This window comes from Rhipicephalus microplus, chromosome 6, assembly GCF_043290135.1.
Source record: "Rhipicephalus microplus isolate Deutch F79 chromosome 6, USDA_Rmic, whole genome shotgun sequence".
Taxonomy (NCBI): domain Eukaryota; kingdom Metazoa; phylum Arthropoda; class Arachnida; order Ixodida; family Ixodidae; genus Rhipicephalus; species Rhipicephalus microplus.
Genome location: NC_134705.1, coordinates 107,210,237 through 107,236,910, shown reverse-complemented (window position 1 = coordinate 107,236,910; position 26,674 = coordinate 107,210,237). Strand labels below are relative to the sequence as shown.

Genomic DNA, 26,674 nt, shown 5'->3' with positions numbered 1-26,674 from the left:
GCGCGCCGCCAAATTCTCGCGACGAAACACCGGAGTGACGCGGCGAGGTCAACGATAAAAAAAGGAGAACAAACATCCAAAGACTCCCGCGCGCACGACTCTCTCCCTCGGAAGCGTGGGTTCATCGACAAACCTCCTCACCCCACATCGGCGCCCGAGCAAGCCCTCGAATGTTCTAGATAGAAAGGGGCGTGGTGATGCCGGGTTGAGTCATCCGTCGCGGACGGCCTTCGAGCCGTCTCACCCTCTCCCCAGCCTTCGCTGCATATCGCGCCGACGAAATGACGAGAACTTTCTGGAATCTCGCGCGGAAGGTATTTAATCGAGCAGCCGAGATGAGAGATCAGGAGAAGACAGAAGTTAGCGCGAGAGCGTGGAGGGATTCCGCCGTGTAGTCGGCGAAGGTTTTGTCCGTAGAGACAAAGCAGGAGAAGAAGATGATTTCCACCTGAGGGAGGACGACTCGAGCTACAGGCAAGAGTGTGCGTTTACCGCTATCGAGCGAAGACGAGTGGCAACAGCTGCGTGTGTGAAGCCGACGTGTTTCCGGTGAAGAAGTTAGAAGCTTGGTAGTGGACTATTGAAGACGTGAGGTTTCCTGGAAGAGAAACTTCGGGGGCAGCGGAACGACAACAACGCTGGACTTTGAGTGAGTGATCCTCGGAAGAGTATCATCCGGACTTTTGTCCCAAGAACTTTGGACTGAATAGGTTTTCTATCTCTTTAGTCTTTAAGTGTCTTGGTTGTTCAATGCATGCGACTGCATTGTAGTGTGTATTGTTGTCTGTGTCCGTTGTTTCGAGTGTGGCTGACTGTACTGTGTACTACGTTGTTTGATTGGTGACATATTGTACTCAATTTTTGTGGAGTGTGCATACTTGTGTATCGTTTTGATCTGCCATTGTTGAGAATATAATTTTGTTTTGTTTATCAACTCTCGGCTCTGACTTGTTCTTTGGGCCACAGCCGGCGTCCGCAGGCTCGTCGCCAAATGGACCACTTCTCAATTGTCCCCGCTTTCGTGGAGCGGTTCGGGGGCCTGATACTTCGGCCCTTGGAATTAGCCCGGCGATTGCCTCCCGAATTAACGGGACCCGTGACAATTATTCTGGCGTCCACGACAGGACCTTTTGGTGCACAGTTCAATGCATGCGACTCCATTGGTTGTTCAATGCATGCGACTGCATTGTAGCGTGTATTGTTGTCTGTGTCCGTTGTTTCAAGTGTGGCTGACTGTACTGTGTAGTACGTTGTTTGATTGGTGACATATAGTACTCAACTTTTGTGGAGTGTGCATACTTTTGTATTGTTTTGATCTGACATTGTTGAGAATGTAATTTTGTTTTGTTTATCAACTCTCGGCTCTGACTTGTTCTTTGGGCCACAGCTGGCGTCTGCTGGCGCGCCAAAAAGTACCGCTTCTAAATTGTCCCCGCTTTCGTGGTGCGGTTCGGGGGGCTGATACTTCGGCCCTTAGAATTAGCCCGGCGATCGCCTCCCGAATTTACAGGACCCATGACAATTAATCTGGCGTCCGCGACAGGACCTTTTGGTGCACAGTGTGTCCAAAGTAGTGAGAAAGAGGCTCGAGTTGTTGATAGTGCTATCGGAACGATTTTGTGTGTTTTCAAGTGTTCTCGTTAACGAATGCAGGAGAGCGCTCTGATATACTGATTTAGGCAGATATTTTTTGCACACGGCAAGGTTTTATTTGTGAGACACAATGGATCTCGAAAAGTTAGTAGCTCTTGGTGAGAAAATTGGTCTTTCTGGCGCCGAACTACGGAAGTGGGTCACCCAGAAGGAAAAAGCAGAAAAAGAGAGGGAAAAAGGAGAAAAGGCAGCTGAGCTGGAAAAAGAAAGGTTGGCGGTCGAAAGAGCCAAAGCGGAAAAAAAGCTGAGTTGGAAAGAGAGAGGTTGGCAGCTGAGAGAGCTAAGGAAGAAAAAGCAGCTGAGTTGGAGAGAGAGAGGTTGGCAGCTGAGAGGGCCAAGGAAGAAAAAGCAGCTGAGTTGGAGAGAGAAAGGCTGGCCGCTGAAAGGGCAAATGAAGAAAGAGAGCAGCATTTGAAGTTGGAGCTTGAGAGAGAGAAGTTGGCAGCCGAAAGGGCGAGAGAAGAAAGAGAAGCGAGGGAGCGACAGCTGAAAGAAGAAAGAGAAGCGAGGAAGCGACAATTGAAAGATGAAAGAGAAGCGGAGATGGCTGAAAGAGAACGGCAGCGGCAGCACGAGATGGAACTCGAGCGGCTCCGTTTGCAACAGCGAAGAGAAACTCCCGTCCAAGCTAGAGTTGTAAACAGCGAACGGGAAGAGCATGGCTTCCGCTTGAACCCAAGCAAGCTGCTCGTAGCGTTGGATGAAAGGAAGGACGGCCTTGACGCGTACCTTCACAGATTTGACATGATTGCAAAGAGCCAAAATTGGCCGGAACATTGATGGCCAACTGCTTTGAGTACTTGCTTGAGTGGTGAAGCGCTCAATGTGTACGGTAGGCTGACGCCGATCGATGCAGCCAACTATGCAAAGGTGAAAACTGCTTTGCTGAAGCGATTTAGATTTACTGTGGAAGGATTCCGGGACAGATTTTGGGCAGGAAAGCCAGCTGATGGTGAGACGGCTACGCAGTATGCCGCCCGACTTTGCCATTATTTCGACAGATGGAATGAACTTTCAGGGACAGCGCAGGAGTACGATGAGCTTAGAGAGTTCCTAATTAGGGAACAATTTCTTACTGGTTGCAACCCAAGCCTGTCGCTGTACTTTAAAGAGAGGAAGGCTGAGTCACTTGAAGGCATGCTCGAATTGGCTGATAAATTCTTCGAAGCGAAAGGTGGCACAAATCTGGCCAGAGTCGAGAAGAAGTCTCCCGAACAATCGACAATTTCGGCACCCGAACAAAAAAAGCGGGCACCGGAGAGTGTTCCGCGATGTTTTCTGTGTAACCGAGTGGGTCGTCACGCGAATAACTGTCGTACCAACTTTACGAGCCATACGGTAGTAAAATGATTCAAGTGTGGTCAGACTGGGCACAAAGCAGACGATTGTCGGAACGGAGTGAGTCAAACTCACCAGGTATCCTGTGTGCTAGCAACACCGAAATACGATAGTGATGCCGGCAATGACGGATTCGTAGAGTTGAAAAAACAGCCGACCGGTGTTACGAAGGATATGCCAACGCTGCCTGGAAAAGTTGCGGGCAAGAAGGTTACGGTAGATTATTTTCACGGGTCCCGTTAATCCGAGAGGCGATCGCCGGGCTAATTCCTAGGGCCGAAGTATCGGCCCCCCGAACCGCACCACGAAAACGGGGACAATTTAGAAGTGGTCCTTTTTGGCGCGCCAGCGGACGCCGGCTGTGGCCCAAAGAACAAGTCAGAGCCGAGAGTTGATAAACAAAACAAAATTATATTCTCAACAATGGCAGATCAAAACAATACACAAGTATGCACACTCCACAAAAGTTAAGTACAATATGTCACCAATCAAACAACGTACTGCACTGTACAGTCAGCCACACTCGAAACAATGGACACAGACAACAGTACGCACTACAATGCAGTCGCATGCATAGAACAACCAAGACACTTAAAGACTAAAGAGATAGAAAACCTATTAGTCCAATGTTCTTGGGACAAAAGTCTGGATGATACTCTTCCGAGAATCACTCACTCAAAGTCCAGCGTTGTTGTCGTTCCGCTGCCTCTGAAATTTCTCTTCCTGGAAACCTCACGTCTTCAATAGTCCACTCTCCAAGCTTCAAACTTCTTCGCCGGAAACACGTCGGCTTCACACACGCAGCGGTTGCCACGCGTCTTCGCTCGATAGAGGTAAACACACACTCTTGCCTGTAGCTCAAGTCGTCACCCCTCAGGTGGAAATCATCTTCTTCTCCTGCTTTGTCTCTACGGACAAAACCTTCGCCGACTTCACGGCGGAATCCCTCGACGCTCTCGCGCTAACTCCCGTCTTCTCCTGATCTCTCATCTCGGCTGCTCGATTAAATACCTTCCGCGCGAGATTCCAGAAAGTTCTCGCCATTTCGTCGACACGATACGCAGCGAAGGCTGTGGAGAGGGCGAGACGACTCGAAGGCCGTCAGCGACGGATGACTCAACCCGGCATCACCACGCCCCTTTCCATCTAGAACATTCGAAGGTTTGCTCGGGCGCCGATGTGGGGTGAGGAGGTACGTCGACGAACCCACGCTTCCGAGGGAGAGAGTCGCGCGCGCGGGAGTCTTTGGATGTTTGTTTTCCTTTTTTTTATCGTTGACCTCGCGGCTTCCCTCCTGCGTTTCGTCGCGAGAATTTGGCGGCGCGCCCTTTTTGAGCGCTCGTTTCGTGACATACGAAGATGTTGCATTTGGGGTACTGTGAGCTTTTTCACCGTCGGTAGAACGCAATATATGCTTCAGCTGACTTGTCATTGGGTAAGCATAGGCGTGTGTATCGTAAAATGCAGCATGCCAATCAGGTATCGTGATTGTGTTGCTCGGCCAGTTCGTATCTCCGTGTAAGTGCTTCATGATACTGCAGGCTAAATGTTCAAATCAATGAAGAGAATTCTTCATAAATAAGCAATTATTACGTAAGAAAACTTGCTACTTCAAAGAAAAATTAAAAATTAAAAGAAATGTACACCCATATGCCACATTAAAGTAAGAATCAAATGTCCACTAGGGATTTAGAAAAATTACAGGGCGGTAATATTGTTTGAGGAACACCATTCTAGTTGCCACCTGTGTGCGAGAAAAAATTGCGCGAAAGTTTTTGCTAAAGTCCCCTGCTAAAATTAGTTTTGCTAAAATTAGCCAGAACAAGTTGTTTTCTTTGTAGCATGTTTAATTCTTATGCTAAATAGGCATGCATAAATAATAACCAGAGCAGTTGGAGCAGAAAGCACCACACCAGGTTTGTTGGCGACTCATGGTAGTGGCACTTGTCCTGCAGTGGGCTTGATCCCGCTGATCAAAACGATGATAAACGGCGAACGTCAAGTCTCGTACGTTTTGTAAGAAGTGAGATGCAATGGCGTTTTATTCAAGGCATCAGTGATTGCAATTTATGTAAGGCCTACTGAACAACATTCACTTTCTTCTTTAAACCTCGACACAGAAGTGGTAACTTCAAGACTCATAAGTTTCAAACAACTTCAACGCCTGTTTATTTCCTCTGCACGACATTGGGCGAACAATTCATGAACGCCAACTACACGCAAATACCAGACTGGCAGATACCTGAAAAAGATGAACACAATTTATTATTTTCCTTTTTTACTTGCTAACACAGTAAAAGTACAATAAATATTTTGCCCCAGCATACTTTTTTGCAACATGGCGCCGGCCACGTGTACTCGGGTTGCGGAGTCTTCGCTCGACTGCTCCTCCCGAATAGGCACAGCTATGCCCGAAGCTACCATTACTTTCTCGATTCCCATGCTATGAACCTGACCTATTGGGTTCAGCCTGTGACTTGTCTCTGAACTCGACGTTCCCGACGCCTCAAACCAGGGTTTCAAACTCGCATCAGCTAACAGGCAGCTGTCACGAATTTTACTCCTGCGAGGGCCAAGGCAGTCAAGACGGTGGGAAAATTGGGAGGGGCATGTTGTACCAGATATCAAATATTTTTTTACATTGTACAGTCATTTTTTCAAACATATATTGCTCATTCATTAAGGGGACGCGTGAATGAAATTGCAATGAGATATCGATACTGGTCTTGATGACCAAAATGACTAATGAATAGGGATTCTTCGTTTTGTTTCCTGGTTATCTATTCACAAGGATGTAGAAATATATGGGCGCGCAAGATAGAAGAAAAAATCGTTTGATAGAAAAGACGCTCAACTTACAAATGAACTTTTATTAGAAAACATTCATTGCATGAGAACGCAAACGCGCAGGCGCAACCAACTATAACTTCAAGGTGCCATTTCCCTCCCAAAAAAGCACAAATAAAGAAAAGAAAAAGATATGCCTATCTACTTCAATAGCTCAAAAAAGACACCTCTTTTCACTTAGTGCTACCGACGGAACACTGATACACGTGCTTGCGTTCGCCCTGATTCGTTCGGCTTCCCTGATTTCTGTAGTCAATCTGCGTTTATATTTGCCCAGAATCTTCGAGCAGCCATGCTGTGGATCGCACTCACAATCCCTGCAGGGCATTTCCAAGTGCGTGTCGCCTGCGAGAACCTCAAGGACGTCTCATATTCTCGGAGTCGATCATTTAAACAACGACCCGTCTGGTCAGTGTACACTTTTCCGCAGCTGAAGGGTATTATGTACACAACCACTGAAGTACACAGTAAAAATAGCGTGGCGTGTTTTTCAGTTTTTTTAGAGGGCGGGCACCTTGAAGTGATAGTTGGTTGCGCCTGCGCGTAAGTCTTCTCGTGCAATGAATGTTCATTAATAAAAGTTTAGTTGTATGTTGAGCGTCTTTCCCGTCAAGTGATGTTTGTTTCTACCTTGTGCGCTCATATATTTCCACATTTTATTGTATCAACTGGCCCAGCATTCTACTTTATTCAACATCAATGTATCTACACTTGAAAACGATGGAAAACATTCATTTGTAGGGGTTATGCACAGGGATGTTAGGGAGTGGTATTTATGGGGTTGCTCCTTACAAACACTACGTGGGATCCTCCTTGAGGTAAACCTTTGGCGTCGGCCGCACCCCGGGCACGCTCATACAAGGCCCATTGGGCCATGAGATGCGGTTCGAGGTTCTTCGGCACGACCACACTATGTAGAAAGTATCACAAGAATTTTACTCACAGTGCGGGCATTGCCAGTGCAAGTGGGGTGGAAGAGTTTTAGGATTACCGGGCAAAAGACAGTTTTGGTGTGAAGTCGAAGAAGCATTCGCTCCTTTGCCATTGTAAGGCCCTTACAATTTTTTGCTTTGTTGTCATGGCCAGATTGGTTATAATTTGCGGTTTCTTTCAAGGTGTAAACCGAAGTGCTCTCGAGGTCCGGGTTGTTCGGGATAAGGATGATGCCTGGAGACTGAGTAAACGGGCAGCAAGCAGCATGGCCATCCTCCTTACAATCGAGGCCCGTGTGAGCCGGAGGATAAACGATGATTCGGCGCACGAGGGCATCTAAGTAGTCACTGTTTTGCAGACTACTGTAGGCCAAGTTCGGGAGGTAGCCCTGTTCAGTACTGCAGCTGGCACCCGTTCAGTCCTGATCTGCGGTGGCTAGCCCAATCTCAATATCCTCCGCGTGCATGACGTTATGTGCACGGAAGGTGAGTCGATTTACGGCGGTATTGTGGCGGACGACCACGATTATGTACCAACTTCCATTGTTTGGGCTCGAAGCGTCCACGTCGAAAACTCTGAATTGGTGTGCATAGTGGTGAGCTAAGGCGTCTTCCTGCCCACCCGATGCGGCGCCCACTGTGGCTGTTTCAGGGCGTGTTAGGCGGAAGAGGGCCCACATGTAGAAACTATTTCGAATCTTCAAGAATGTACATACGCGCTTCAGCTATTCTGACAATGTCGCGGACAATTTAGTATGTTGGTTTTTGATGTGTGCATCTGGCAACTAGTTGAAATTATTGGCCTTCAAATGTAGAGAAGGCGCTGGTTAGAGGTGTTACTGGAAGATCGACGCCACGCCTGTAGGTTTTGCGGAGAAGGTCTCCAAGTGCAGTCTCGTCGAAGTAGCATAGTGAATTTATGAAGCCAAGTACAGCACTCCACGCTTTTTTTTAATATGTGGCAGACGATCCGGCTCCCTGCTCTTCCAGCTTACGCAACGTGGCCAATTTTGCGTCGGCTTTGATTAACTCTGACATCATCGCGATGTGATATGAGTCCACTGTGAAGTGAGAGGTCGATTGTGGGGGTGCTTTTTGGTGACAGACGTATGTGAAACAATTATTACTTGCATGGTAAGCTCTGATGGCCGCAGTGACAGGCGTAGTCGTCCGCGATGTCCACCGCTATCTGCAGGTTGGCCTGCATGTCTGCAGCCAAGTTCGGTGACGCCCATACGATGAGAAATCGTATAAAGAATGTTGAATACTTTGAGCTTTGGCCACCTGGGGGAGTTTTAACATTGCCAGAATGAATTGAGTTATGTAGAGGACCTACTTCTGGGGCCACCCTCGTAGATAATTGGTAAAGGCCATGTTCATAGCGTTGAATGCGAATGTGTGATTGTCGGTTGCTTCCAAACAGCTTAATGTAGTCGTATGTGTTTCGACTAAATAAATCTGTGCGAGATGTGTTTCGATAAAGTCTCGAATGACGTTATTGAAGGTCCCCTTCAGATCCAGAGCGAGCCCACCTTTGTCATTTCGGGGTACTGGATCTCATCCACGATCTCAGGATCACGCTGAAGCTATATATCCTGCTGCGGGCTGGTGAGGGCAGAACCCGCACATTGTGTCTGCAATACAGTTTCAGCCTCCAGAAACTCGGACAACCTATCGAGCACTGCCGTCTTCGTTATACTTTCTTCCCACAGAAAGTGGGCGAGATGAGGCACAGTTTGTCTAAGCGATTCGCTTAGGCTGCGTTGGGGATGATGGTCCCCAGTGCGGTCTTCCAGTGAATCAAGAGGGGTCTTTCTCCGATCCAAATCGAGTTGACATGTAAAAACAGCATGGTGTAGGCATACTCAGAAAGGTAGGCCATTAATTTAAGGTGATTTTATCCTTTATGGTGCAATTTCTCGTACAATTTTCGCCATAGCCGCCTTTAGGTCACATAGGTGGAACAGTAATGCAGCTCCGTGTTCTTGGTCCCTGCATACAATTACGCGAGCCCTCAGGGGCCCTGCTGTGCATAGACAAGGGTTTTGAAGTGCTCTTGTGAATTTTTCAGTGGCTGCAATAACACTGTCAAACACTCGTCGAAGATGATTTCGCCTCTCTGTTCGAGTTCAGGTAAGATTTTCATAGGGGCCAAAATGCACCAGCCACTGCGGCTGCACAATAGTCAAGTAGCCATGTCGCATCGGTCTATCCAGTTCGAGTCAGCGAGCTGAGCCACGTATTGTGTCGCTCACTACGGGAGCTTGGCTATGCGTATTTCCGGCTCTCTATTGTGTTTTTGCCTGCACCATCACGCAGATGTAGCTGTGCCGGACTATCCAGAGTTGATGGAGGTAGTTATATGCCAACGCAGGTACCTCCGAGAGTTTAATGTGCATTTGTATAGAGAAAAAAGTGGACACCCGTTGCTAGCACCAAGCATGGTCCTCTTGTGCCGCAATGGCGATCTGATTGGTGTATAGTTGTCGTACCACCTATCTTCCCAAAGGGTGTGGGCAAAAAGTTGTACTGAGCAAACATTGCTCGCTGCTGATTGTCTTTTTGGCGTATACCCAATCAGTATACTGCAAGTTTTTGTGAGGGTAAGATGCGGACATGTGTCCCGAGTCACAAAGTTACGCACGCGAGTTTGGTAGGCAGGATCAGCGTCGACAATGAGGCCCAGCGGGGACATAAATTCCGCCAACTTAAGACCACATTTTTTTTAACGCACGTACCCTCAATAGCTAGTGAATAACTTGAAATCGCCCACAACCACAGGGAGATCTCTCTCGTGTCACTGCCAGAACCCAATAAGGCGCGGCTGAGAAGGTTTGCGCATGTAATGTTGGCTAGTCGGAGAGCGCAATAAATATTTAGCACTTCCAATGAATGGTTCTGTTTTCGCAGCGGAAGCAGTGTAACGATCACCTACAAATTCTCTTTCCCGGTCAAAATAAATAAGTTGGCGCTATTATTTTTAGCACGCAGATGCGAGATAAAGGGCCCTGCTGAAATGTAGGATTGTGAGCGTCACAGTACTCCCTGGCTCCTGGAGACTACCAGAGTAGGAGGATTTTCAAGTGTTGTTAGGAAAAGCTGAAGGTTTGGACACTTGGTGTGAGCCCTAAAGCCCTGGCAATTCCACTGAGTGATTTGAATTCAATTGGCTGAATTAGATCACGCGAATCTCCGATTGGTAAGAGCAATGGACGGTGGAGTTAAAGGGACCCTCAAACGTTTTTGGCCAATTCTGTAAAAACAAATTGCGCCGGTACATCAAGTCCTAACAATCATTTAAAAACCAATTTGAGGTCTGTGCGTAAACGGTATAAGTTGTTGCAAAGCTTCAAAGTGGTGGATGGCGGCGGATCACTGCAGATTAGTGCAGATTGCTTCTACTCGGCCAAGCGCGTTTTAATCCACCGATGCGCTGAGCGGCATGCTCTGGCCATTTGATCATGGCTCTTGATCATGGCTCCTGATCTGATTGGCTGTCATAGGCCATATAATTCATGGAAGTAAGGTTCACTGGAAAAGAAGAGGCACCTATCAGAGCAGACATATGAAACACACTCGATGTTCCTCCCACAGCGTGCCGTGAGAGCTGCGCGGCACACTGTGCGATTGACTCCCAGACTGCGCATAACCTCTCGACATGCGATCTTGAGGGTCTAGAGAGGTAAAAGCTTGAATCGTCGACTGCGCTCGTGACAGCTTTGCGATGGCCAGTGACGTCAGCGTGCCTCGCAAGTTGAGAAGGCCAGGTAGAGGTGAGAAGAAGGGTATGATAGAAATGTTCGTTCTTGATACAAAACTTGGCAGAAAACTTGGGGTGCTAATGCTTTCATAATTGTTCCAGCCTAAATGCTGACCAAAGTTTAAAAAACCGTTGAAGGGTTTCTTTAATTTGTGGTTGCGTTGACGCTTATATAAACGATAATACAAAATATGTGTTACCTTCGTATGGATCGCAGGGGCAAACGCCATAGTAAACAGTAGTTATAGCCCACTCTACACAACGTTCACCACGTTTTCCTAGTGGTTTACATCGTTTACGTTTGCGGCCGAAGTCAAGGCAACATGTCCCTTCTTCGCAGATGGAACGCTTGGAACATTCTTCGCCCTTTCCCTTCACCTATAGTGACGATAAAAGAAAAACAGCGCTGAAGCACAGTAAAGAAAAAAGATCTATACGAATGATTGTTTCCGACAATACAACACCCGCGAAAGGAATAATTATCAAACACACAAAATATTGTCTATCCAACAAATATATTCCTTCAATTATTTACAATTCTGAGCTATAGGTTCAGTAGGATGGCGATAAAACAAATGAATGAACCTGTATTGCGGCCAATAGCAGCCATAGCCACAACGTTAGGAATGCACTATCTTTGAAGTGTCATCATGCTGCATCGGCAGCCATTATAGAGTGCACCTGTCAGGAGACCTTATCTGGCTGGATCGTCGTCCAGTGATCAGCACCGTAAACCAGCAAACAAGCACTATGAAACATTTTAGTGGGCTCGCGCACCTTTAGCCCCACAGTGTTATTTAGGTCTACAAAGTGCACGGTGGGAAGTGTAAAGAAGAAGTGTCAAGTACGGATATATATATGAAGACAAAAAATACAGAATTAGAAAAAACTATATAGTTTAACTGCAATAGACACCAGCGAACTACATAATTCTGTTGTATATGGCCAAACATGAAGACGCGCACAGTTACATTGACGCTTTGCAATAGGGCATTCCCTATTTATGGGTATCTTGATTGCACCCAGTTTTACGAATGCTTATATTTATTAACACTAAGGTCATTAGGCAGTACTATGCACAGCCAGTATGACAAATATGTGCGATGGCGTCCAATTCAACGTCGGATACTAGACATTAAAGATTTGGAGTTTCTAGTCGAGAGAGAGAAAGAACTTATGCACCCAATGATGTGGCCTATACAATGGCAACTTTTACTATACATTGACTAACAACACAAAATTTGCAATGTGTAGTTATGGAATGAGCAAATGACGCGACTTGGGCAAGACTAACGAACGTGATAAAATGAAGGAAAAATGACTATCTTGCTGCAGTAACATGTGGAACAAATCTGTAAACCTCCAGAAAAGATTACAATCGTCTCCCCGTCGGGTAAAAAGGTACAAGTGAAGCGTTTCATCCTAATGAATTACCTGCAATATTATTTTTTCTTTTTTTTATTTCTTGAGGCCAAACCGCTTGAACATTTTCCTTTTAACACGCAAAAAGCCGAGTTACTAAGCAGCGAAACATTTATGTTGCTACAAGTCTCAACCATGGCAACAAATTCAACTTCAGGAAGCCTAAAAATCAGGCATCAGCTTGACTTGAGGTGTGACGTCTACAAAACATCCGATTGTCATGTCTGACGTTGACACCCCAACAAGTCTGCAATCAAGGCAGCATTATTCAATTGAATTTGGCATATACGCTTATACATTTCAACGGCACACTTTTGAGGACAACTTTAACAAGGATCACATTTGGTACGCTCCCAGTTGCCATGTTTATTGTGAACTATACCACTGTCTCTGCCAAGATCGGGAGCTTATAAAACCTCCGCTTAAAGAGTTTGTCAGACGCTGTGAGATTATAGGAATTGAAGTGTGAGGAACATGTGCGCTTGCTAAATGAGGCCTACCTCTCTAATTTGAGCGCATTCAGCCTTTAGCTTTTTCTGTCTCACAAGAGTGTACCAATGACCGAAGTTTTTACATTCACATCAGCTCTCGGTATTAGTGTTCACTATTGCGCACACCCTATAATATTAAAAAAAATATTTTAGAAACGAAAATCAGTGCTGATATTCTAAGTAATGTTCGAAAACTCTGACTGAATTTGGCCCCAGAAGTAGGAATAAGCACTTGTGATAGTAACTGACCCGCAAAACATGTAGGTATGATAAAAAGTGAAGAGCACGATGCGACTCCGCGGTACTGTGATTTTGTGGGGATTGAAACGACACTGGAGCTTGAACTGCGCAGGTCAGTATTGTTAGGTGCGGGAACGTTTGGAGCTACCAAATGTCTGCAGATCGCTTCTTCGCCCTGCCGGTCAATCAAGACGACTTGCAGTTTAGCCAGAGGAGGATTGCCGCTTGTGGAACTTCGGGACGTGATGAGCCTTGCGATTACTCGAATGAATAATGGGCTGCATCACAGGCGGTATATGTTAGGCACAGGTCGTCAGTATTCTTCAGGGTTTAAAAGCTTAAAACTATTATACTTTTCCTCAGCTTTTGACAGCTGAGGAGTGAGGGTAGTGGGCTGGTGATCGGCGACAGCCGACACCAAGAGACAGCGGCAGAAGCACGCTTTGTCCCCTATAACCTAGGAAAACAGTTCTGTCATAAAAAGCACCAGCCCGTCATCTTTTAGTGCGCCGCGGGCCGGCCTTCATGTCGTTATCTTGCTGGAAGCAATAAGGCTTCGCAGCACTATCACCTGCTCCTTCATTGAAGATGGTGTTTGAGCAGCGAATCGGTGAGAGGTGTTTACACATGTCCGGGTACAGATCACTGGTCTTTCACATGATTGACTAGCTCTGTTAGCAAATATTTGCTGCTCATAAAACGCAGAATATTTCCCACTACCTTTTGTGCCGGCAGGAATGAGACCTCTGACGAGACGATGTGCTCAGCGCGACAAAGTTGCTGGGGCTTGCTTTTGAGCCAATAAATGAATTAGGACTGTTAGTGCAACAGTCACGTGACTGGCCCACTTATCGATATTCTCGTCACCATCCTACGGCTCACCCCTCATCAATGACTTCACAACGTCCTGCTTCCTGGGCGACGCTGGTCTGTGTCGTTGCCACGTTGATTGTGTCCATAGCTTGGGGTTGGCCTCGCCTTTCTGGTTGAGGTGGTAACAGAGTCGACACTTTACTGCGGCTCGAAAACAATATACCATTCGTTCCGAAACGTGACGTCAGAGCTGGTGACTAGTTGTAGCACCTTTACCACCCCCTCCCCCCCCAAAAAAACAACAAAAAATATGAAAGCAGCCAGAGCAAACCGCTTCGATACGAAAGCTCGGGAACAGACAGCTGGTCATCCTGGCGAGCGCGCTGAGCGAGAGAGCGTCCCAGGTTACGCTTCGTGCATTCTTGCACATGAGCAAAGCTGCCAGTGTCTCTAGAGCATAAAAGCGTGCATACTAAGTTCAGCAGCTAATCACAGATCTACTGACCATTCTTTTTTGATAGGAAGCATTTGGAGGTCCTGACATGCTTGTCACAAGCTGTAAATATATGGTTGAATCATACTTACTTTTACAGTTTGATAAAAAAACGTTCTGACGGCCAAAGATACAAGTCACAAGCTCTAAAGATATGGTCAATTGATTCCTCTGTGATAGGAATCCTTATGCCGGGGAAGTATAATGTGTCCTTAAAGTAGTAGTTTGTCCTAAAATAGCTTGCGCATTGTCGCATGATGTTCGCAATTGTCAACTGTAGCACAGCCTAACGTGGATGCACCCAATTTGTCGCTTAGTCATGAATCTTCAACCTGACAGCTAACGTACATGATAACAATTAAACAGACCTTTAGGAACATGGATGCTGTTGGTAGCTGTAGTAGATGAGAGCGGAACCAGAGAAATCAATATGGCAGCCAGAAGAGCGGGACTGATTTGACGCCGAACTTTGGCTGTGGTTGCATGCTCATGGCATGTTGGAGTTATTGACCACCACTTCACAGAGGAAAACGCAACGTTGCCGTTTCTTCCATTTAGCCGTCCGGAATTTTCCGCGTGGCGAGAGTATGAGGGGAACGCTGAGTTAAAGGCAGGCAAAGTCGGTCTGTGTTGCAAAGCTATTTTTTGTTATGTATGAATCCTGTGAGTGCCACTGAAATTTCGGCTAAGTTTTCAACCCCGGGTTGTGTTGAGGCTCTGAAAACTGCACTTCAACTAGAGATTGGCCGATTGTGACAGACGCTTAGAAAGGGCACGTTGAAGCTATAATCGGGAATGACGCGGTCATGATGCATTACTGCACCTTACCAAGGTTGTTGCGAGAGAACAGTGGTAGATATGAATGAATGAGTAAATAAATGACTGAATGAATGAATGAATGAATGAATGAAAGAAAGAACGTTTTAGTTCCCACAAAACCAAAACAGTGCTGTAAAGGGCATTGAGGAAAAGGCAGCTATAGCTGTTTTATCAGCGCAGAAGCGAAGGAGCAGCAGAACAATAATACAATTTTTTAAGCAGGTTGTAAATTTGCACTGGAATTATTATATACATTACATACAACATAAGAAAACTTGTTAACAACACGAAAGAATTGAAGCAATGCTACCCTTAAGAAAAGAGCGAAGTACTGCGCGTGAAAAACACGACGAAATATAAATGCCACCAACAGACAGTGTATTTTGAAGACGAGGTAGTCTTGCACGTAACACTTGTGAACAGTAGTTGGTAAAGAAACGCAGTACCAACCTATACTCTGGTTGTCTAGTATTATGAGCAGCTGCGAGCTGCGTGAGGTAAGCCATGTCAGTGTGTGCATAATACGCAAGTACTAAGCAGTATTTCAACAAGGTCATTACCTTCGGTATGCTGAAATCCTGAAATAGGAATGCTGAAGGAAATTCACGTGGTTTATTGAAATGACCTCAAAGAGCTTTTTTTGTGCATAACGTAGCGCCTTTTTATATTGTTTTGAGAGGTTGTTCATCACGCTAGGTAACAAGAGTTTAAGTGGCTCAAAAAAGAAATTAATAATCAGGGACTTGATAAAGCGAGAAAGGTAGTGTAAATAATACATTATCCCCGTGATTTGCGAAAGCTTTCCTGTAAGAAAATCAGTATAGCTACATCACGTCATATTCTGATCAAGCATAACGCCTTAAAATATTAGAAAATTGGTATTTTCGATTTTGGACTTAATTCGAAATAAGTCATCTCTAAAGATTACAAGCGTGTTTTTTTTTTACTGCGAAACAACACCACTTCGGTGTTTGCAGGATTAATGGTGAGACCGTTATGGAGAGACCATGAGTGTAACTTATTCAAAACTCCATTCGCTTTTGCGACCGATCCGGCTGGACTGCTAGATTAAAAGAATAACGTAGTATTGACGGCGTATACTGCGTAGCGTGTGTTGTCATCAAAGTTTACAATGTCATAAAAGAAAGTATTAAAGAACAGGAGCCCCAGGATACTTCTCTTGAGCGCGTCGAGATTACCTGAACTAACTTCTATTTCACGCTATTGATCTACATGAACTGCTCTATATTACCTAAGTAAGACCTCAATATATCTAAAACGATGCTGTCTATACCATAATGATCTAGATTTTTGAGAACTCCATGATTTATAGAGTATAAAGCTTTTAAAAAATCAACAAACGGTCCCATTGTATACAAGCGTTGTTCAAAACTGTTTGAGATTCTTTTTCTTCAAGTAGAGCAAGCAGCGTTGATCTATCTTTACGGAAGCCATACTGATGAGTAGTTATTAGACTATGTTTGTCCAGAAACTCAGAGATTCTTTATGGGCGATAACAGCGAACAAGCTCAAAGGACAAAGAGAAGAGACACAAACAAGCGCTGAGTCTCAAGTGAAGATTTATTGAAATATACAAATTGTCTGAACACATAAGATAAACACAGAGAGCATGCACAGGGGAGCCAGCTAATTGATTGATATGTGGAATTTAACGTCCCAAAACCACTATATGATTATGAGAGACGCCGTAGTGGAGGCCGTTAAAGAACCCCAGGTGGTCGAAATTTCTGGAGCCCTCCACTACGGCGTCTCTCAATGGAGGTTTTTGGGACGTTAAACCCCACATATCAATCAATCAATCATCAAGGATGTAGAAGGATTGAACACTCGCAATCCAACTCAAGAAACAGTTCGTATCTTCATTGCCATTTACATGAGGAAGGTTAGGAATGTAATCAAGGAAATGCTTTGTCGTTTTGTCTTCGGGCATTCTAACTCCATCCGAAATTACACTCATACATGCAGTTGGAATGGTCCCTCTGTTTAACAAAAAGTTAAGTGAACATCAGGTTTTATTGCTGGGATTCCGACAAGATGACAAGGCTTTCTTGTAATATGCCGTTTTGGCAGTGAGTAGTTCCGTAGTAACGCCATTTCAAAATGACTTGAATAGTTTGAGATCATCGGGTTTGCAGGACGCGATGAATTTCTGAAATAGCTTTGCCTTTCTATTATTTTTGCAAAGAGTTCACTTGTCAACCACCGTTTACGAATCCTTGACGCGACAAACATTTGGACAGGAAAGAAAGCGTTTATCGTAGTATGGAACGAATGTGTCCAGATAACATTACAAGTGCCACTAGCACTTGTGGTGGCCAAAACTTCATCCCAGACCTCTTGATGCAAGTCATTGTGAGTGCTTAAAAGTCTGTCTTCCGTAATAATTTGCGAGGAACAGATATGCTCCGGGGTGTTTTTAGGCTTTTGTTTAAGAAAAATAAATACAGGCAGATGACCACTTAAGCTATGAGGTATAGTGCCACCATTACCATAGTTCACCCATTATTACCAATCAACAAGTCAAGGCATGTGGATGTTTCATACCTAAGTCTTGTTGGCTTGTTGATAGCATTGAAGCATCCGCAAGTTTTCGAAAGCAAATGGAAATCACGTGTTGAACTAGTCAGTAAACATGTTCAGATAAAAATCACCACCGAAAATCAATTTGTACTTAGATCGAACAACGTGCTTTCAAAATTTCTCCAAAAATACAAAAAGTCTTGCAGATGACGTTGAGGTCTGTTGGCAACGATACAAGCTGTACGCGCATATAAAGCTGACCGCATATCATAGTCTTCATTAACACAGTAAAATTCATCAACATACTTTGCAATTATTGAGTCGCACACAAGTAAGCTCACCACGACACCGCGTAAGTTTTTTGGAAATTTCGTAAAGCACCTATAACTTGGTGGACGCCAGGGTATCTAAGTCATTATACCACGTTTCAGAAAGCATTATGAATTGAGCATGAAAGTTCAGGCTGATAAATAGGTCCTCAAGTTCATCTTTATTGTTTGTCGCAGATTGGCAATTTATGTACACGCAGTTTAGAACACCACTGCTCTGTACGCGTACATTATCGGGGAGGTCCCATGAGAACTACGTATTAGAGTGTGACAATGCAGCCATGTTAGCAGCAATATTCGTTTTCAATTTCAAAGAACATTTAGGCCCATCAGAGGCCAACTTATCATGTGCGCTCGCTCCCCTTCGCTGTTTCACCCAAATATCTTTTCAGCCCGGTGGCATGCAAAACAAAAGTTGTTTAGTCGCACGCCCTCTTTCGCCACTTTTTGAAGCATCTGATTTTGCGCTGTCGCCCTGCCGTAATGATCTCATGTCTGAGGTACATGGCTGCTGACCCGAAAGCCACGGAATTGAATCCGGGCGGCGGCGGCTTCATTTTCGATGGCCGCGAAAATGCTGTAGGCTTTTGCGCTCATACTTGGGGTAAACGTTAGAGAACCTCTGGTGGTCAAAATTTCCTAAGCCCTCTACTAAGGCGTCTCCGACAATCGTATGGTAGTTTTGCGAAGTTACACCCAATATAGAATCAATTATCTTGCACAGTCAAATTTTCCGACATGAAGAGCCTTTTGTGGCTCTCAGCCAAAGCCTTCCTTTACTGATGCCATATGTCCCTTATTGCCTTGTTAGAGAAACATGATTATTTCTTGGAGCTTGTTATTTATCTGTTGAAGTCTCTGATTCAAGGTGGCAGTTTGCTCATTGAAGGGGCGATCTGCAGTTTGCACGCAATTTCGTTTATTTTGTCAATCAGACCCTCGTTTTTGTCTTGTTCAACTCTGTGAACTTCAATAATTAGTTTTTTTTGGTAATCAAGATCAGTTACTCAAGCAAGAATAGAAAGTTTTCTTCACTCACGCTCGATGCCTCTATAACAACAATTTTGTTTTTCAGCAACTTTGCACCATTTTCATGCCCTGCCGTGGTGGTCTAGTGGCTAAGGTACTCGGCTGCTGACCCGCAGATCGCGGGATCAAATCCCGGCTGTGGCGGCTGCATTTCCGATGGAGGCGGTAGTGTTGTAGGCCCATGTGCTCAGATTTGGGTGGACGTTAAAGAACCCCAGGTGGTCTAAATTTCCGGAGTTCTCCAGTAAGCCGTCTCTCATAATCATATGCTGGTTTTGGAACGTTAAACCCCACATATCAATTAAATCATTTTCGTGGCTCTCAATGGTCTCATGTGCCTTTTCATACCTGACCGACAAGAGACCAACTGTTTCCTAAATGCTTTGCAAGCTCTGCTTTGGGAGTAGTAATTCGTCAAGCTGCTTGTTCATTTCAGCCAACATTGCAGCTATAGCACCACAATGATTCTGTAGGCCCAAGCGTACCCTGCCCTGATTTATTCTTAAGACATCACGAGCGACTAATGCTCTGTAGTAGTCATCTCGCTTATACTAATAAGTGCTCTCAGAAACCCCAGGGCATGTAGTATCAATATAGTGATGAACTGAGCAATCAAAACGTTTCATGGATCGTTGAGCACCTTTGATTGTGCTACCGCATTCGCCACAATGAGGTTTATGAGAAGAATCGATGCTGGTCGAAAACAAAGCGGCCGCATGATGATGTGTGGTGCCTTATGGCGCAAGGGCCAATTGATGGCCAATTGGTGCCGTTTCAGTGACTATAGTTGTGGACAATGTTGAGTTGCGTGGCTGTAGAAGGGCCTCCAAATTCCTTGCACTCACGTGAAAAAACATAAGTACTAAAGCATGACAGTGGCGTGATATGTGTAGTAAAATTAGGTGACAAAAGATTTTGATAACAAAAGCTTGTGCAAAAATATTTGGGACTAGCACAAGTGCCTCATTAGTGCCCTTGTGTCCAAGGACCGCGAGGCAAGTGCTTTTCAATGCATCCACCGCAGCATCAACCTCTCCTGAGAGGTCGTGGTACGCAATGCCTGAGTATAATACATGGTAGAAGTGGACGTCTCTTCAACAAGCTAGCAACGATTTATAAGTGAAAAGTAGTTCTTTACTGACAAACATTGCAGGGTGTAATAGTATAGGTCCATAATGGAATATTTGAAAGCGCAAACCAACGGGACACACGAGAAGAGACCAACGAGCTCTTGTGTCCCGTTGGTTTGTGCTTCCAATTATTCCATTACGAATTTGTACCAACTATCCCGCCTGTCAACCTTACTGCAATGGTATATGGGTTCGGTAGGGTAATTGAAAGTGTTGTCTTTTTAGAGAGTCTAATTGCCCCGCCGCGGTGGTCTAGTGGCTAAGGTACTCGGCTGCTGATCCGCAGGTCGTGGGATCGAATCCCGGCTGCGGCGGCTGCATTTCTGATGGAGGCGCAAATTATGTAGTCCCGTACGGTCAGATTTCAATGCACGTTGAAGAACCCCAGGTGGTCGAAATCTCCGGAGCCCTCCACTTCGGCGTCTCTCATAATCATATGGCGGTTTTGGGACATTAAACCTCACACATCAATCAATCAATCAGTCAGATTGTAATGATTTACACTGAATTAAAATGTGAAGAACTGTTAGTGCTTCACCACATCTGTCAGACAATGGTGGATCACCACCGGACAAAAGATATGCGTGTGTCGTGTATGTGTGTCCTGTTAACAAAACACCCGCAGAGAAAATAAACAAGTTTCTACAAGGTTAAAGGCAGAAAGTACACAACAGAAAGCAACAGCAGCTAATAGCACAGAACAAAATATCAAGAGAATAGCACTTCAATGCGCCACGAACGAACCTGCAAAAAGTGGAACATTAGGTTGGCCGCCCGTCTGTACACTGCTGCCTGCATGTGACCGGGAAACCACTACAGAACTCGTTTAAGTAGCAGTGGGCTGACAATTATATCTTGGCTGCGCAGTTCACATCACCACGGAAAATAAGCCAAATGTAGAGCTGAACAAATCATTATTCACCACAAGGAAGCAGCTAATCTTGCACATGCGCATTCCATTGAGCTGGTACGGCAGTGCTGTCTCCAGTGCTTGAAGATGGTCTAGCTACCCTTTTCGTGCAGCAGAGTAACATCTATGAAAAGTTGAGCATCCAAGTTAGCCGGGCATCTGTACACCGCTATGGCTTTGTCCAAATAACAGAAAAACTACTACAGAACTCATTTTGGTAGAAGTGGGCGGACACTTATGCTTTGTCTGCACAGTTCACGTCACCATCAAGGATAAGACAATTTTTGATTCAATGAAATCTTCATTAGGCACAATGATTGATTGATTGATTTGTGGGGTTTAACGTCCCAAAACCACCATATGATTATGAGAGACGCCGTAGTGGAGGGCTCCGGAAATTTCGACCACCTGGGGTTCTTTAACGTGCACCCAAATCTGAGCACACGGGCCTCGACATTTCCGCCTCCATCGGAAATTCATTAGGCACAATGAAGCAGCTAATAATGCGCATGCACATTTGTACAGCCGGTGCAATAGTCCTGTTTCCAGTGCTTGAAGATAGTCTAACGACTCTCTTTACGAGCAGTGGAGTCAGTTCTGCAAAACGTTGAACATCCAGGTTAGCCGCCCGTCCGCACACCACTACCGCTGCTGCCAAAAAGGCGTATTTGTAAAACCTGCGAAGCAAGTGGCTATGGCGCTGTAGACAGCGAGCCCGGTTTATGTTATTGCGGATCCAAAGGACAAGGGTGCGTGTGAAGTTGGCAAAACTTTTTGTTTGTGTTCTGAACATACATATTTCGGACTTCACTTGCGTGACGGAAATAAGTCAGTGGAGTCTTGGTGGACCCCGACGGACAACCCTTTCATGATAAAATTGATTGTGATTAGGCTAGAGCTGAGCTGTACACCGGATGACACGGCGTCTGAAATCGGCATATCATTGTTTAAGCGTTGGAGTTGTGCAACCCGAATGAGGCATGAGAAACAAAGCACTGTGATGATCTGGTTTTTACATTGTTCAAATGAGCGTCGTCTCTGTTGTGTGATCAAATAGTAAATAAGGCAAATAAATGTTCAAATGGTGTTTATAGCGGCTTCTAGATTTTCTACATAGGGGGAACGAAACATTCTTGCACACAAAATTACAGCATATATACGGAGTGAATGATTATGAGTAAGAAAGAAGCTTCGAAGAGCTTGATTGGTAAACCGTGAACCCTCCATGCGTCCGTGCGTCTCGCCGTGTGTCTCGCTATCTATCTGCCTGTACGTCTGGCTGTCCGTCCGTCCATCAGCCTGTCTGTCTGTCTGTCTGTCTGTCTGTCTGTCTGTCTGCCTGTCTGTCTGTCTGCCTGTCTGTTTGTCTGTTCAAATCCCCGTCCATCGCTCCGTCTGCCTGTTTCTCTGTCTGTTTGTCTGCACTTCCGTTCATTCACACCTGCTGAGTTAGTAATAGAACTAGGCAGTCACATACCAAGTGAGACATGCGTGTACTCTTTTCACATCCACAGCCCCGTCGCTCCCTCTGACTCTCGTCTCGTGGTGCTCCCAGTCGCCCCCCCCCCCCCGTACTGGCTTGCCTGAATGTTTTCCCTTTCCCGATGGAAGCGCGCACCCACAGGTGTGCGACAGCATTGAATGCGTTTTTGCTTCTCCCATTCTTTTCTCCTCCTTCTTTCACTCCCCGTCCCGCATCCCCGCGCGGAACCATGAAGTTGCCTGCATATTGAAGGACAGTAACAGTCCCACGCTTTTTTTTCTTCTTTTTCTCTTCAAAAAACTCTTTGCATGTACGAACACGCGGCTTCAGAAGCTTCATCCTTAAAGAGTGGCTGCAACTACAAGTAGTACAAATAGCTTTTATTAGTCATGACAAGTTATATCCCGACACAAATGAATAAAAGAAGTTTATGCCCCTATGAGTGCTCATTGAAGCAAGGTTAATAATGTAGAGCCACTGACACAGCCGGATAAATCTGTGGTTATACGAATACTACAAGTATATGGGTAATTTATTAAAAAAAGACCACCCTAGAGTTATAATTGAGCGTAATAAAAGATAACTCTATTGTGGGCCACCCATAGTACTTTTGATTGTAAAAGAAGAAATTCTACAGTTTCACTGGCATCGCCAACGCCATAAGGTGGCCCTTTAAATCTTAGAGCTGAACTCGCAGTTCTGGGCCATGCGGAAGGCCGTGGATGCAGCTCCAGTTCTGAGACTTAGGATCGCCACTGGAAGCCACCAAGACCAAACTGCCGGATCCTTGTGTGAAATATGTGAAATAAAGTACTGTCTCTCTGTATATATATATATATATATATATATATATATATATATATATATATATATATATATATATATATATATATATATATATAATAGGAGAGTTCCTTCAATTACGGTTTTTCTACTGCGTCCTTCTTAGAGCTCTTTGGTATTCTGTTGTCCTGTCTCCTTATATAGGTGCTGACTTATAATTGTCGGCACGATGTTTATACGATATAGAAGTTAGACAAACCAATAAACTAGTAATTCGTTTGAACATCTGTTTTTGATTGTACAGATTGAGCGAATAAAGACTTGCCCTTTCAAGAGGAATCAAGCCACCGTAGAATGCTGCGGCCATCCATCTCTGAAATGAGAATGATATGGCGATTAGTGAAAGGAATTAGAAACAGGCACATACTACGTAATATTGCCATTTGAAAAAGTATTTATAGTTTAGCGGTTGCAATTGAACTGTTTATTACGCTATTTTCAACGAACTTTCAGCTGAGCTTCACCAAATCAACTTCACACCTCTACAGAGTAATTGGGTTAGTGGCACTTTGAGTTACACGCAATGCTGTACACACTTGTTATTGTGCAGACAAAAGTATTCCGCAATATAGAGCTTGTCTATATTAGAACAAAAATGACCATCGCCTACAGTGAAATGAAATCACTTGACCTTTCAACACGTTAGATTTTCTTACATGAAGGAAAGTGTAGAGCCATAGAACCTCTCAAGAGCAATAATATTTTAATCAAAATAATTCTCGGAATCGTGAGAATGTGTATAAGCAGCATGCATGTAAGCCTTGGAGAAGTTGCACTGTACTTCAGGAAATGGGGTAAGCCGCGAATCCTCCGTACACATCTATGGTGGCCTATAGACGCGAGAACGTCCATACACAGATATTATACACACAATAATTATTTTACATATTAATTTGTCATAAACAGTTTGAGTAATATATAGATTATAATTACAGAAGACATCTTATGTTACAAAGTACAACAAAAATTGTCCCTTGATGAGTTCAGGGACTCGTGTACCCTTATTATTAACTACTTTACGATCAGCAAAATATGATGCCAAGGGGTCACCATGACGTTGAGTGTGGTGGCAGCCTGTAAAAAATCGTCAAGGTCATCAATTCCTGGCTAGATCTTGGCATCGTTGACCTTCCCATTATCTCTCTTCCAGCACGAGGCGGCTCAGGTCGATATTCATTTTAAGGTATTCGTATAATAGTGACGATTCCAGTTGTTTGATCTAGGTATGTACGGGTGCTTCTTGATGATACCCCTTCTGTAGGAAGACTTGTTAACGAGCCTTAGGGCTTCAATCAATTCATAAATCAAACTTTTTTTAGTAGCGTCAGAAATGTAGTACATTAGATGTAAGTATGCAGGAGAAAGTAAACCGCAGGCGGGACCTCCTATGTTAATACAAAAAAAGCTAAAAGACGAATATTGAAGGAAGAAATCACAAAAACACTACGAAATATTTTTTACAAACAAAGCAAGAGAGAAAACTAAAAAAAAATCAAGCAGGTATACGCGTATTGCAAACTTTTTCAGTTTTGTCTTAAAACATGAATGTGCAATAAGTGTTTTGTATCTTGTGATAAAGAGTTCCGTAATAAAATTGTTGAAAGAACACTGCTCAATTTTCTATATTTGGTGCAAACATTATGTAATAACAGGTAATTAGTGACCGCGAATCTGGTTTTATTAGAAATATTCATCAAGACAGTAGGTAATATATAGATAGGGGGGTGGAGTGGAAAACTTTTTAAAAAACAAAACACACACATTATAAACGTACATTTGGGAGATGGGTAATACCTCAAGCTGGGGGAGGAGGTGAAATCCGATGTGATAGCGTCTGACGTGAAGCGGAAGTTATGAGTCACACTGCTTGTATTTGCAATACCTTGTAGCGACGAGAGAAGAGGAGACGTGAGATGACGTCGAAGGCGGCCGATGGGGCCGTGCCGATCTCGCCACTTTATTGCAGGCCTGAAGCGGAGCCACGTCGACTACCAGCGTCCAAACCGCCAGGCCAGAAGCTCGTTCTAATTCTCGCGCAGCTCGAGCTCGCGCCAGCTGCGCGAGAGACGCGGCGCGGTGATGGAAAAAATGACGATGGTGATGATGGCACTACAGGGCTCCCCCCCTAGCGCTTTGCGCGATTTGAACGCATATGAAAAAAAGAAAGAGGGCGACAAATGCTATGTACATGAACGGCAGTCCATAAAAAGTTCCTTTGGCAAGTCCAGTTTGTCAACGTGTAGTGACCATCGGGAACCAGTGGGTCTCTGGTGGGCGACACTGAGAGTTGCGCAGAGGACGCAGGAGGAAGTGCCGGGTCGCTGTGGTACCCGACAAGCGGGTCTCACGGTGACCTGGTCGGAAAGGCCGAGAGTGGACCGTGTGTCGCGAGGTCATGACAGGATGGTGGGTGACAATGTTGGCGCTGGGTGCCGAGGACACTATACTGACGCCTGTCGAGATTAGAGGTCCCGACAGGGCCCTATGATGGTGGTGGTGGTGGTAGTGGTGATGGTGGGCATGCGCTAGTATCTGCGGCTGGGTGAACGTCGGTATCTGCACCAGGGATTGGTGCTGGTCTGTCTGGAACGCACCCAGTGTGGGCTGGGCCAGCGTGGTCTGCGTGGGCAGCATGGCCTGCAGCTGTTGGAGCGTCAGTGGCTGTCCCGGGACTATGGCAAACGAGGGGGGCGACATCATGCGTGGCGGTGCCAGAAAGATGTTGGGCCTTGGCCCCAGGTTCTGTGGAATGACAAGCGTCGGGGTGCCAGGCGGTCCTGGATGTCCCCCATGGGGCCTGAGCCCCGTCTGAGGTCCCAGGGTCAGGCCCGTGGCATGGGGTGGCCGCAGGGCCAGCTGGACCCCCTGTATCTGCCCCAGTGCGCCTTGTATCAGAATCGGGCTGTGGTCCAGGCCCGGAATGTACTGGTTCAGCAGGAAAGTGTCGTGCGCAGGTCCAGCCGGAAACATACCCGGCTGCGCTGTCGCGGGGTTCCCGATGAGCAGCGGACTCCCCGTGTTGAGCCCCATCGCGGCTCCGCGCTGCACCGTGGTCGCAGGCTGCGGCGCCGGTACAGACGCGGGCCGCGGTGTGGCCTTGTGCTGGGCTGCCCGGGGAGACTGGGACCGGGTGGTCGCCGCTGCCGAAGGCGTCGTCATGTTCGCGCTGCCGCTCGACAGCTTGGGCAGGATCTGTGGCTGTTTCGGCTGGATGAGCCGGGGGGCACCAGAGGTGCGAGGACTGGGGCTAGCCGAAACCACCTGTGCGACGCCGGGTCTCGACGTAGGTGCCTGCTGCGGCGCCACGGGCTGGGGGGCGACGGTGGCAGTTGCTTTGGTGGTTGCCGGTGTCGACGCCGACGATGAGGGCAGGCTCTGGCTCCGCGAAGGCACGGTGCTGGGGCCCGTCGTAGACCACGAAACAGAGACAGGGACAGGGGCGGGGAGCGGGGACGCCGAGGGTGGTCGGCTGCTGGCCGGGGAGGTGCGAGTGGAATGTGGCGAGGCACCCGGCAGGCCATTGCTGGCACCAGTGGCAGGTGGCGGAGCGGCAGGGGGCACCGTCGAGGAGCTGACCAGCAGCTGCGGCGAGGAGGAGGCC

At 45.9% G+C, this 26,674-nt stretch overlaps 1 protein-coding gene across 6 annotated transcripts in view; it reads right to left on the bottom strand.

The window, feature by feature from the left end:
* Positions 1-5,136: 5,136 nt before the first annotated feature.
* Positions 5,137-26,674, bottom strand: part of LOC142765414 (uncharacterized) — a 184,522-nt gene continuing 162,984 nt past the window's right edge. For all 6 annotated transcript variants that reach the window (XM_075866393.1, XM_075866395.1, XM_075866392.1 and 3 more), the window contains 3 exons: positions 23,339-23,386; positions 10,731-10,908; positions 5,137-5,233 (listed from right to left, as the gene is read on the bottom strand). In XM_075866393.1, the coding sequence (XP_075722508.1) occupies positions 5,205-5,233; positions 10,731-10,908; positions 23,339-23,386 (255 nt within the window). In that variant the 3' untranslated portion in view covers positions 5,137-5,204. The remainder of the gene's footprint in view (positions 5,234-10,730; positions 10,909-23,338; positions 23,387-26,674) is intronic.